Source organism: Erpetoichthys calabaricus, chromosome 3, assembly GCF_900747795.2.
Source record: "Erpetoichthys calabaricus chromosome 3, fErpCal1.3, whole genome shotgun sequence".
Lineage (NCBI taxonomy): Eukaryota > Metazoa > Chordata > Cladistia > Polypteriformes > Polypteridae > Erpetoichthys > Erpetoichthys calabaricus.
This window is the reverse complement of record NC_041396.2, coordinates 189,474,378-189,487,514: the sequence shown is the minus strand read 5'-3', so window position 1 is coordinate 189,487,514 and position 13,137 is coordinate 189,474,378. Positions and strand designations below refer to the sequence as shown.

At 40.7% G+C, this 13,137-nt stretch overlaps 1 protein-coding gene across 1 annotated transcript in view; it reads left to right on the top strand.

Moving 5' to 3' along the window:
• The window catches only part of afg1lb (AFG1 like ATPase b), a 265,220-nt gene extending 252,820 nt beyond the window's left edge, over positions 1–12,400 (top strand). Inside the window, exons 12-13 of the mRNA XM_028798899.2 lie at positions 5,774–5,887; positions 10,021–12,400. Of these exons, the coding sequence (XP_028654732.1) occupies positions 5,774–5,887; positions 10,021–10,149 (243 nt within the window). The 3' untranslated portion in view covers positions 10,150–12,400. The remainder of the gene's footprint in view (positions 1–5,773; positions 5,888–10,020) is intronic.
• The last annotated feature ends 737 nt before the right edge of the window (positions 12,401–13,137 follow it).

Genomic DNA, 13,137 nt, shown 5'->3' with positions numbered 1-13,137 from the left:
GGCATCCACACCCCTAGCCCGTTTGCCACGGACCATGAGTCAGTGTAGATATGACAGGGACTCAGCTTTTCCTGCTGTAATATCATCGCTACTGCCTGTAGCTCTGCCCACTGACTGCTCTTTCCTTCTCCCCTCCCTTCCAGCATTTTCCCAGTGTGAGGATTATACGCCACCGCTTTCCAGCAGCGCCGCCCCCCCACCACTCTGCAACTCCCATCGGTGAACCAGGCGTGCTGTTTTTGCTCGTCTGTCAGGGTATCGTATAACTTACCCCATTTCACCGGCGACTCCTCCTCGTGAGTCACCATTATTATTTCCTCACCTTCCTCTGGTACCTCTGCCACTTTCTCGTGTAATACAGACACACCGGTTGCGCCGGGCTTCGCCCGGTCAGCTATGTACCATTTCCATTTGATTATGGTGTTTTCTTGGGCTGCCCCCACCCTGTGAGTTTTGGGGTTGCTCATTACCCATGTCATGATCGGTATCTGCGGTCGCAAAAGGACCTCATGTCCTAGTGTCAGTTGTTCTGTGTCTATGAGTGCAAGATAACACGCCTGCAATTGTCGTTCGAACGGAGTGTAGCGTGAACATGCATCTACTAATTTTTTAGACCAGAACCCTAAAGGTCTGCGTTTCCCACTCTGCTTTTGCCACAAGCTCCAGTTAGCATAGCACTCGGTTGAGGACACCTGCAATTCTAGAGGCCCATCCTCCACCCTTGCCAGGCTCCCTGCCTGCACTATCGCTTCCTTGGCCAGCGCGAAAGCCACCTGCGCTTCTGGTGTCCATTCGAACGTATTCTTTTTACGTGTGATCTTGTATAACGGCCCCAGAATTTGCCCCATGTGCGGTATATGGTGTCGCCAGTATCCAAATAGCCCCACAAATTTCTGCACATCCTGCTTTGTTTTTGGGGTTGCAAAGTGAACGACTTTGTTGCGTACCTTTTCCACTATCTCTCTTTCTCCCTTGTTCCACTGAATCCCCAAAAACTTAACCGTGTGAGAGGGTCCTTGTATTTTTTGTGGGTTAATTTCCCATCCCTTGCTTTTCATGTGTTCTACTAGTGAGGCTATCGCCTCTCCTACCTGCCCCTCTGTCTCCCCCTGCACCATGATGTCATCGATATAATGGGTGATTGTGAGGTCCGCCGACCTTTTCCACTCATCTAAATGTTCTGCCACCAGCCGGTGACAGATGGTTGGGGAATGTAAATACCCCTGTGGCAGGCGAGTGAAAGTGTATTGTCTCCCCAGCCATGTAAATGCAAACTGATCCTGCTTATCCTCAGGGATGGGGATTGTGAAAAAGGCATTTGCCAAGTCTATCACCCCGTAACACTTTCCCTTACTTGCCTGAATTTTTTCTATCAATGTAATAGTGTCAGGCACCGCCGCCGTCAGGGGCGGTGTGTGCTTATTTAGTTCTCGGTAATCTACCGTCATTCGCCAAGTGCCGTCTGACTTTTTAACAGGCCAGATTGGGTTGTTCCACTTAGTGGTTACTCCCCTCAACACTCCTACGTTCAGGTAATCTTTTATTGCAGCCTGAATTTCTTCCTGCCCTCCTGGAATCCTATACTGTTTTTGACACACTACTTTTCGGGCGATTGGGATGGGGAACGGTGGTATTTTCAATTTCCCCACTGTCACTGCTCTAACTTTCTTTGGGCCCCCAAAAGAAAATGTCCCCTCATTGGGGAGATGAAGAGTCATCCCCCGTAAAATGTCCATCCCTATTATATACTCTTTCACTGGGGTGATTAGTACGGGGTAGGGTCTCACGGGCAACTGACCAATTTGTAACATCACCGTCACCTGAGTGGCAGGGATGTCTGTTCCCCCGATCCCCTGCACTGTCAATCGTTTCCCCTTGAATTTAGATGGATTCCCATATATTAAAGTGGCCTCCGCACCCGTATCGATGAGAGCCTTTACTATTTGTTTGTTTTTAGTTTCCCAATGTATCGTTACCGGTACAAAAGGTCGAATGTCCGCATCATGCCAATTTAGAGCTCTCACCTGTGCTTGGCCCCATCCCTAACAATCTCGTGCTGCGCGTTCTAATTCTTCGACGGGATATAAAGTCCTTCCTTTATTTTTCCCTTTCCCTTTGCTCTTAGCTTTCTTCCCTCCTTTCTCATGTTTACTCTTGCGCCGGTTTTTCCCCCTGTCTTCCTCCTCCTCCTCCGAGGAGCTCTCGGAAGATGAAGAGGGGCCAATTTCATCACGCTTCTTACTCAACTTTTCCCACTCAGCGAAGGTAAGAAGTGAATGTACTTCTGCCTTTGCTACTCGTTTCTTTATTCCACCAGACTTATCTATAAGTCCTTTTTTCTTTGCCCTGTCCAGGAGCACTCCTGTAGGCAGTCCATCTATCTCTTCCTTAGGGACTTTAGCATTAATTAACGCTCCCCATAACTCCTTCCTATTCACTCCCCCTGTTCTATAGGCGCTATCCCTTGATGTAGCCCCAGTGCGTTGTGTTGCAGCTGTCCCTGGCGGGGCTCCTCCCCACTCCCCCAGGTCACCTAAATCCCGTAATTTGGCTACAACTTCCCCCACTCCTGCACCTACCTCATTCAGTAAAAGAGTCATTATTATTCCTTTCAAGTTAGCAGGGGCTGTTTTTATTAGGATGGTCCTGGCTACAGATGTAAATGGGAACACATCTAACTGATCCGCTTGGCCCGCTACCACGGCGTCCCTCATTGCCAATTCTCTAACCACCCGAATCGCCTGCTGCAAAGTCGTCCATGGTTTTACTTCAGGCCAATTCTGTGGGTGTGGATATATTTCATATGCTGCATTCGCCGCCAGCGCCAGCAACGTGCTGTCCCCTTCTAACTTAGTCAATTCTTGTCTCATTGCTTGTTTAAAACGGGAATCGACAGCATAATCTGTAAATTCAGTACCATCCCCCTTATCCAGTGACACATGCCCGGCTCCTGCATCATGCAAGCGTACGAGCCATGTGTCTACTGGCTCATTTCGCCCTTGTGCATAACGTGATCTAAATCCTTCCCTTTCTTGTGCAGTATAATCTTCGAAAACATCTCCCCTCCTAACATTACCATGTGCGTCAGTAAAAAGTCTGCGACGCATCACGGGTTTAGCCTGTAAAGGCAGAGGATCAATTACCGACCCTGCATCGGGTCCGTCATCATCCTCATAATCATCATCCCAAATGTTACCGTCCCATTTTTCAGGATCCCACTCATGGACGTTAACTGCGGCTACAAACGCTTTGATCTTCGCAACATCCGGTCTACGCTTCTTTTTCGCATTCACCTTGGCTATGCAAAAGGCTGCCTTTTCCGCCATCCCCTCGGCTCTCTGTACCCGCGGCAATAATACAGCTACCTGGGATTCGGCCATTGAGGCCCGCCCTAACGCATCCGCCAAGTCCATTTGCATTTTCTTAATCTCCCTTTCTTTTTCGTCTATCAGACTATCCAGATTTTTAACCGCAGTTAGCAAAACCCACCCTCGCGTCTGCAAGCCCATTATGGGTTCCTTTGCAGACACCTGACATTTCTTAAGCGCGGCTAGCACATTCACTGGTGTTGGGGGATCCAAGCTCTGCCAATATTGTGCTAATCCCCCCCCACATCTCAATTCTCTGGCGCAGTCTTCCCATACTGTTTCCTCCCAGCCGGGGAGAGGTAAAGGAGCTGCGCCAGGGTTTTTATCCTTCTTCTTAAACATCTCTGATTTCCTTTGCCTCACTTAATAGTTCAATATTTTACCAGATTCCCCAAAATCCTGCCGACTACGCCAAAATGTTTTAGTTTGGGAAAATGGTTCAAAGGTTTTAACAGAAAATAAGCAGGCAAGAATCAGAGAGGAAAGGTCCAATACTTCAATTGTTTACTTGTTCAAATATAATATCAGTTACATACAATATAACAGCAATATACATGCAGATATAGGAATTGTACTATTGACTTACAGTAATATATATAAAGATATATGATTTATACTATTGACTTACAGTAATACAGATATGTGAATTATACTATTGACTTACAGTAATACAGATATGTGAATTATACTATACTTACAGTAATATCAAAAGACCCAGAGCCATCATCCTAGACCAGTAGACTGAGGGAGCCCACGTGTCAGTCTCGTCAGAGGATCAACTCGTGAGCCTGGTCCAATACCGGGCGGTGTGCACGTTCCCCACGGTTGAGCTTCCGAAGAAACTGAGGGCGGAACCTTCCCTTATATACTAATTGAGTGTCCTTACCCAAAATGGCTTACGTGTAAGCAGTGTATACAGAAGTGATCAGTTTCTGCACACCTTCTTCCCACGGGACATCTTATTGTTTTTCTTCTACTTGGCCCTCACTGAGATGGTGCCTAGTATCAGAAGACACACAATAACAAGCGTTGCTTGCAATGAAGCCCCTCGAAGTGAAAAACAAGTACATGGCCTTGACTGTATTCCCATAACATTCTGAAACTCTTTATGAGAAGCAAGTTTTTGCACATTCTTTCGCTATCATCCCAAACATTCCAATCTTTGTAGCTGGTTTTGCACTGAAGCGACCAATCCCCCCCTCTTACTCCTTTATTTCATCCCTTCTCCTGTTACAGAGAAAACCTTTTTTATTACAGGGATGTAAGCAAATAGTTCACGTTGTATTGAAATCTACTTTATAATATATTGCTGTAACCTTGTCTCATTGTAGAAATGTTGTTAAAACAAGTCTCTACAGTGTTGGGAGAAATAAGTGTATGTATGTAGTGTACAGTGTATGCCAGAAATAATGATTTACATTCAGAACAAAAACCTTGATGTTTTCTTTGTCGTAACATACAATCATTTTTGCTATTCAAGATCTGAGTAGATATGAAAATGAATGGATAGATTATCTTCCTTCCCATCAGTCTACTGTGCAGATCACTTTTCTGGAAGGACTGCATAGAGGTGTACAGTAAATAGTAAGTGTATATGTGATAGCATAGAACTTGGTACTGCTTTTATTTTGCTTAGACTGCAGATTTCTTAGTTGCCTCTTTTATTATTATGCACCTTACATGTTTGCGGAAATTGAAAGATTTTTGCATAGTATGTAGACATAGTTTGGGTAGTAGGAATGGTCTCCTTCTAATAGTTTATTTACGATGTTAAAGGGGGCTTCAAAATTATTTTGCGTCACACAGTAGAACCATCCTTGGCTCAGCATTGTTCATAAAACCTACAGCATTTTAAACTGATGGAATATCAAGCCCCTGGGCATGGTTGCATTAATTAGCTTTTTTGCTGATTCATAGACCTAGGAATATTCAGTTAGCTGATAAAAAATATGAGATCAAAGCAAGCAGCAACAGTAAGTGGCCCATATCATCTTAATACATAATTCGCCAGCCTACTCACTCACTCACTCACTCACTCACTCACTCACTCACATCCGTCCGAAGCCGAATGCGCAGTCGCCTTCTGCGCAGCTGCCTGAAAAACCTTACGAGACCGACATCGCAGCAGGCAGCGGATTTACGGCCACGAAAATTCAAAGAGAAAGGCGACTTCGATTAAAGCTCTAGAGGCCTGAAAGGCGATTTCGACTACAGCTCGAGGCCTAATTACACATTCATTCAATACACCTATATCAGGTTTGTGGTGCTTATACTTATTACTATTCCACTCGTGCCAGTTTCATCTTACGTTGTCGAAACGGGCTCTTTGTCTAGTTTAATATAAAGGTTATTACTCATTTGTTTGCTAGTGATAAAACTTTCATGGAGTTTCTTATTTATTCCAGGTCCGAGTTGTATGCCTGGCTGATTCACCTTTGGACAGTATATTTGTTCAGGAACGGCAAGAAGATAGCAGTGAGGCTCATCGGATATTAATGGATGACCTTGGTTTATCTCAGGTTAGTCTTAATGTTCTTTAATTTAGATCTATGAGACATACACTAACATAAAACTATGCATACCTGCTTTCTGTATAACATTTTTAGTGCTTGTGATTCACAGCTTCAGGAGATGGGTTTCAAAACCTGGCTAGTTACTGTCTGGGCAGGGTGTGGACATTTTCCATGTGTCTGCTTGGTTTCCCTGTGTGCTCCTGATTCAGCTTGTGCTTCTTTGACTGCTTTGTAGTTTTTTACTTTTGAGTAAGCTAAATGATGTAATCGGTGTGCTACAAGATGAGAAGTAAAATCACAATGTTCCGGGATGAACTTCTGTTCCCATGTAAATGTAATCATCTTAATCTAGGTCTGGTTAACAAACAAAAGCCCTGTGATCCCAAACACTGTTTATTTTTGTTATGAAGAAGGACACAAACACCTAAAGAATTAAAATCATAGCATTAAATGGCATATTGACCCTGGACCTGTATGGGAAACACTGACAGCCACAAGTGGTGAGATTAGTGACTAAATAAAAAGTTTCTCTCATTTAGGGTTTTGAAACATTGGAAGATTTGCAGTAGAGATCTGCATTTCTCTCATATGATTTAAGTTATTCATTTATAAGATGTACTGTAATCTCTTAGTACTACTGGTGGGAGAAGGTATACAATGAATAAGATGTAGCACTAACATAATCTGAGTCTTTAAAAACATTCTTGTCAGTTGCAGTATATGTTAGAAAGATGATCTGAGTGACTGTTTTAAAAGTTACAATTTACTGCCAACACCGCAGCCAAAACATCAGGAGCTGCACATGTCAAGTAGGAAGTATTTTTTAAGTTATATTGAAACTGCATGATTACTGAGGCAGCTGAAATGGGCACTAGGGATGCTAAAAAGCTGTTAAAATGGCAATTTTAAAGTAATTAAGCCAACAACTTCCTGTGTGAAAGAAATCCACTTACCTGTCTTTGCAATGGATGTTTAAGAGTTCTACAATACAAAAGCTATACGCCAGGCACCCTGGGTTCAATTGCAGGAGTTGGCAACACGTTTAGTGCAGATATTGATTCAATGGTTCTATGCAAACGTGGAATTAAATCTTCATTAAGTGGGCAGGAGCAGTATTACAAATCAGACTAATGCAGTCCTCTACTTTTAAGTCAAAAGCATCAAAATCCTAAATGTTGTTACAGTTGAAATTGGTACAAAAACACTCCATACCAATACAATAGGTCTGCATACCTACCCTAAATATTGAATTGTTTTTTAAAAAACAGAAACTTCTCTTGCTTTCTAATCCTGGAAGTTTCCTCAGGGGTTTCAAGAGCAACAATGTATGTAAGACAGGAACTCATACTTACACAACGGCTGCTGCTTTTCACCCACAGTTGCCCATTTTGGGTTAACATAGATACCAGATAACCTAATATGTATCTTTAGGAGTGCAAAATCCACGAATACACTAGGAGAATGTGCAATATCCATCCTGACACCAAATAAGCTAAGAATTGAACATGAGTCCTAGGTGCCGGACGGCAGTAGTGCTAACCACTGTGCCTCAGTGCTATTTCAAAAAATTGCTGTCAAATGACTATTTGTTGCTTCTGTTCCTACTAGAGGAAGTAATGCACTGAATAATTATTAAAACACAATTACAGGGGAATATTGGTCCAACAAATATAAAAACTTTAAGACTTATCACACGTTTTATCCCATTTTCATTTTGAACCCAGAGTGAAAAATGTACAATTTTGATATTTATTGCTGAACATTAACTATGATGACCTATAAAAAAAATAAAATCTTGGCTGGAATTCCAACTTGCTGCATACCATTCAGTTTATGGAGGAGTGTACAAATCATCAGTTATGACACGGAGAAGACTATTAAGCATGGAAAAAGCAAATACAATGTCATTATTCCAGAGTATCAATTTAAGGGGGCAGAGGATTCAAGTTTTCAACAACTGTAAAAGGGGTGTCACTGAATTCTGCACTACTTTAACATTAATTTTACCTAAAATGACTACATCTACTTTCTTTTCAAATTTAGACTACTAAGGCTTCTTTCTATCAAGGCTTAAAGGTTTTACTACAACTCTCAAAATGGGCAGGGTCTTAAATAAAATAAAAATCAGTACAGTAGTTTGTTTAATATTCTACTGTTTGTTTGATTGTAATACACTATGACCACTATGATAAAAGAGGAATGTTGGGGTACCAACTGGGTCTCCTGTTTTAATAAGTTCATAAATTATAGTGAGAACAGTGCCCACAGCACAAAGGAAAAAGGCCAGTTTGTTAGCCAAATTCTGCTACTGCACAAATAATACTTTGTTGGGAGCTCTGTCCCTAGCAATGTAAGGTTTGCAATAGATGCCATCTATCAGGTCTCGTCCGTCTTTATGGTGGCCACCTTGGGCTGAGCATGGGCAGCGTTAGACAATACCTGGTACAGTACTGGGGTAAAAGAGAAGACATTGTTAGCCACAGTGCCCCCTCTTGTCCCGGAGTGGTATGGTGGCTTAACTCATCAGAACCAGGAAGGTGGTCTCTAGGTGTACATTTGTGACATTACCTCTTATTTACTTGTTACAAAGAAAATAAGCACAAGTAGAATTCCACTATACTGGTTACACATATAAAATGTGTGTTTCAGTACTATGCCAAAAAAAACTAAATTAACTGTTAAGTGAAAGGATATGCATGGTGTCCGTTTTAAAAGTCATATTTTATGTATCATTAATGGATAGCAATGTTTTGTAATTTTTTCCTCATACAGTACACAAGAAAGTTCAGATTCAAACATCAAATTAAGAATAGGATTTACTGTATTGCATGAGTACTGTTTATTAATGTTGAAGATTTATGGTCTCAGGCAAAATGATAATGTGTTCTTAGTTGTGTTGAGCTTTACAATTTTAACTGAAATAGCTGATGTAGATCAGTCATTATACATTGCAGAGTGCCAGCAACATTGTGACTGTGAATAGATAGATAGATAGATAGATAGATAGATAGATAGATAGATAGATAGATAGATAGATAGATAGATAGATAGATAGATAGATAGATAGATAGATAGATAGATAGATAGATAGATAGATAGATAGATACTTTATTAATCCCAGTGTATAGCAATAAACTGGAATCCCAGAGTTGTGAAGCATTGCAATGGAGGAGTGAAAGGACAATTAAACCAAAAAAAAAAAATCAATGTGCCGTCCTCCATGTTACTAAAAGTATTCCAGCACAGGATGGCTCGTTACTTTACAAGTGAAATGAAATTTCATTGGTTTATTAGCAAATGAAAAACAATTCACTATGTTTAATCATCATTGTATGGAACAGTTTCTGCTAATTTAATGGGGAATAACATCAAATAACATTGTGCCTACAATGGTACAGACATGTGGTATGAAGTGATGACCTGTCACTGGCCACGACTGCTCTGTGCTACAGCCCTCCAGGTTGAAGATCCTGAGGGAGACCAAAGAAACTCTTGCCTGTCCAAATGAAGAAAAGAAAAGTAAGCATTGCCCCAGAGGACGCTAAGGGTGGCATTCCAACAAGCAGGCCCTGTGCCACTGCAGAACTGACACAAGGAAGATATAGAAAATAATCACTATATAGTTTACATTTTTAATTTATTCTTATAATGTAACTTTATAAAAATTATTTTGACTTTACAATAGTGAAACTTGTTTATAATTCCGTCCTGCATAGGAAAGACTGTGCACTTAGACAAAGATGCTTGTCACCTTTGAAAATACTGCTGAAGCTTGTACCCCATTCATACAACTATACCAGTGCTTCATCTTAGTTGTAGTCATGCAGCAGACACTCTTTGCTCAAATTATATATTTTCATTAGAGTTGCTTTTTATGTACAGGATTATATGTCATACTCATGACAAAATCATTTCTTACATACTTGGTTTTGGTAAAATGCTTGTTTATAGTTTCTTGTCTTCACTTATAGCCATAAAATGATCATTCACGTCATCAGTGGTTTAGCTAAAACTAATCTTAATTTTATCTCATTAAATAATTAACAGTTTTTATAGTTGTGTCAAGATAAAAAAATCTTCTATTAATGTTATTCTTAATTTAGGGAGAAGTCAGTTTCATGTTTGATGTTTATTTTCAGGATTCAGCAAGTGGACTTTCAATCTTTACTGGAGAAGAAGAAATCTTTGCCTTTTACCGAACAATTTCTCGCCTTACAGAAATGCAGACAGAGCAATACTGGAATGATGGGGACAGAAGTAATAGATAATAGTCTGCTTCCTTACCTAGCATGAAGTGGGAAACAAAGTAGATATATAAATTTGTGTTGCAAAAAATATATGAGAGTTCTTCAAAATACCTCCGCAGGCCATTTTTGTGAGCAACAAGACTTTTAATTACAGTAATCCCTCCTCCATCACGGGGGTTGCGTTCCAGAGCCACCCGCAAAAGAAGAAAATCCGCGAAGTAGAAACCATATGTTTATATGGTTATTTTTATATTGTCATGCTTGGGTCACAGATTTGCGCAGAAACACAGGAGGTTGTAGAGAGACAGGAACGTTATTCAAACACTGCAAACAAACATTTGTCTCTTTTTCAAAAGTTTAAACTGTGCTCCATGACAAGACAGAGATGACAGTTCCGTCTCACAATTAAAAGAATGCAAACATATCTTCCTCTTCAAAGGAGTGCGTGTCAGGAGCAGATCATGTCAGAGAGAGAGAGAAAAGCAAACAAATCAATAGGGCTGTTTGGCTTTTAAGTATGCGAAGCACCGCCGGTACAAAGCTGTTGAAGGCGGCAGCTCACACCTCCTCCGTCAGGAGCAGGGAGAGAGAGAGAGAGAGAGAGAGACAGAGAAAAACAAACAATCGAAAATCAATACGTGCCCTTTGAGCTTTTAAGTATGCGAAGCACCTTGCAGTATGTCGCTTCACGAAGCAGCTGCACACAGAAGGTAGCAACGTGAAGATAATCTTTCAGCATTTTTAGACGAGCGTCCGTATCGTCTAGGTGTGCGAACAGCCCCCCTGCTCACACCCCCTACGTCAGGATCAGAGAAAGTCAGCGCAAGAGAGAGAGAGAGAGAAAGTAAGCTGGGTAGCTTCTCAGCCATCTGCCAATAGCGTCCCTTGTATGAAATCAACTGGGCAAACCAACTGAGGAAGCATGTACCAGAAATTAAAAGACCCATTGTCCTCAGAAATCCGCGAACCAGCAAAAAATCCGTGATATATATTTAAATATGCTTACATATAAAATCCGCGATAGAGTGAAGCTGCGAAAGGTGAAGCGCGATATAGCGAGGGATTACTGTATTGTAACCATTGGTGTGATTGTTCAGTACCACGTGCTTACCCTGTGGTCTGTATGTGGATCCCAATGCCCCAGTGCAGTGATTGGGATACTTTGCTGGAAAAATGGTGCTGGCCTTCGAATGAGATGCAAAACCAAGGTTCTGACTCTCTGTGGTCATAAAAGATTCCTGAGCATCGTGTCCATTAGTGTCTTGGCTAAGTAGCCCATCATGGCCTCCTCCATTCTATCACCCTAATCATCCCCTGTCTCTAATTGGCTATCTCTCTCATCCCTTCACAACCTAATAGTTAAAGTGTGCTAAGCGTACTGGTGCAGGAACAGCTGCCATTGCATTATTCAAATGAATGCTGCACCGTGTTTCTTCTGTTGCCTGTACTGTTGGTGTGTAAGTTGCAACCAAGTCATGTACATGGCTGTATGTCTGTCAGTTTACTTTTTTTTTTTTTGCTTTTTGCAGACAGTGTTTAAAGAGGCTGGCATTCAAACCAATTTATGCACTCAGTATGGCAATGATGTTTTACCATACTGAAATATATATGACTGGGTGAAGAAAGATCTGGACAAGTGTGAAAGTTGGGATAGTGCTGAGGAAGGCTGTCAATATTAACATGTGATGAAACCTACAAAAAAGCTAGATCAATTGTTCTGACCGGAGAGTATTGATAGGGAAAACAGCATTCCAATTGTTTTCATTTGATAAGATGAAATAAGCAGTGCATAACTGTCATTACACGTAAAAGTGGGTAGATGCAGAAATGGGCATTAGGAGTCAGAGAGATGATATTGAGAACTAATGGATTGGAAATATTTGAAAGAAAAACTTCATAAACATTTTGAAGAACCCTCATATACAGTATATTCTATATATTATAACTGCACTTTATCAGCTCCACTATCATATTCCATGTATGTATATAAAGTATATATATTATATAATTTAACTTTGTTTCTTTAAAAATGCTGTAAGTTCTAAGTGTAAATTTTAATTATTAAAATAACTTAAAATTGTGGATTATATTCATAATGCTGTTTAAGTGTATTTAATTCTGTGGAATATTATTATAAAAGCAAGAAACATTTACCAAATGTTTGCCTTAAGATACATTACACAAAATATACATTTTGTTTTTAAAGGCTTTTGTATTTATTTAACCTTTAGATGATAATAGTTTAGAATCAAGGGGTCGCCAACACCGGTTCTGGAGGACCACCGTGGCTGCAGGTTTTCATTCTGACCCTTTTTTTTAATGAGTGCCCTATTTGTGCTGCTAATTAACTTCTTGTGAATTCAGTTTAATTGATTTGCTTTTTTAAGATTTGCTGCCCTGAATTTCTTCATCATTCCACTGAATTGCTTCGTTTCTTTCCTTAAACGGCACCCAAACAGAAATGAAATGTGAAATGAGTGAGCCAACAGAAGAACAACTAAGTCAGGACCTCAAACTCCAACCAGTTTCACTCTAAGCAGTTGCTCAATGAGGTGCCGAGTCTTGTTGTTAATTAAACTCGTTCTTTAAGTCAGTGGTTTGTTGCTGCTCTCGTGGTGCATTAGCAGACATTTCTGAAATTGTTGATTTTCTCTTTCTAAGAGCCCTGATAAAATGTTTTGTGGACCTGAGCAGATCGATATTCCTGAGACCCTCATCTTTCTTTATTTTCAGATATTGTATGATGGACACCAGTTGTTTTGGCACATTCTGTATCTCATTATTGTTTGGTTGGTAATTAAGGAAAAAGATACAGTTAAGGGGTCTGAGTCTTCAAGAGCAAGTCATTTAAAATGAGTTCAAAAGAAGTTAATTAGCAGCAAAAACGGGTCACTCATTAAGAAAAGAGTTAGAGTGGAAACCTGCAGCCACAGACCGGAGTTGGCGACCCCTGGTTTAGATTGTTGTCATTCATGTTTGAGATGGCATTATAATAACTAACTTGCTGTC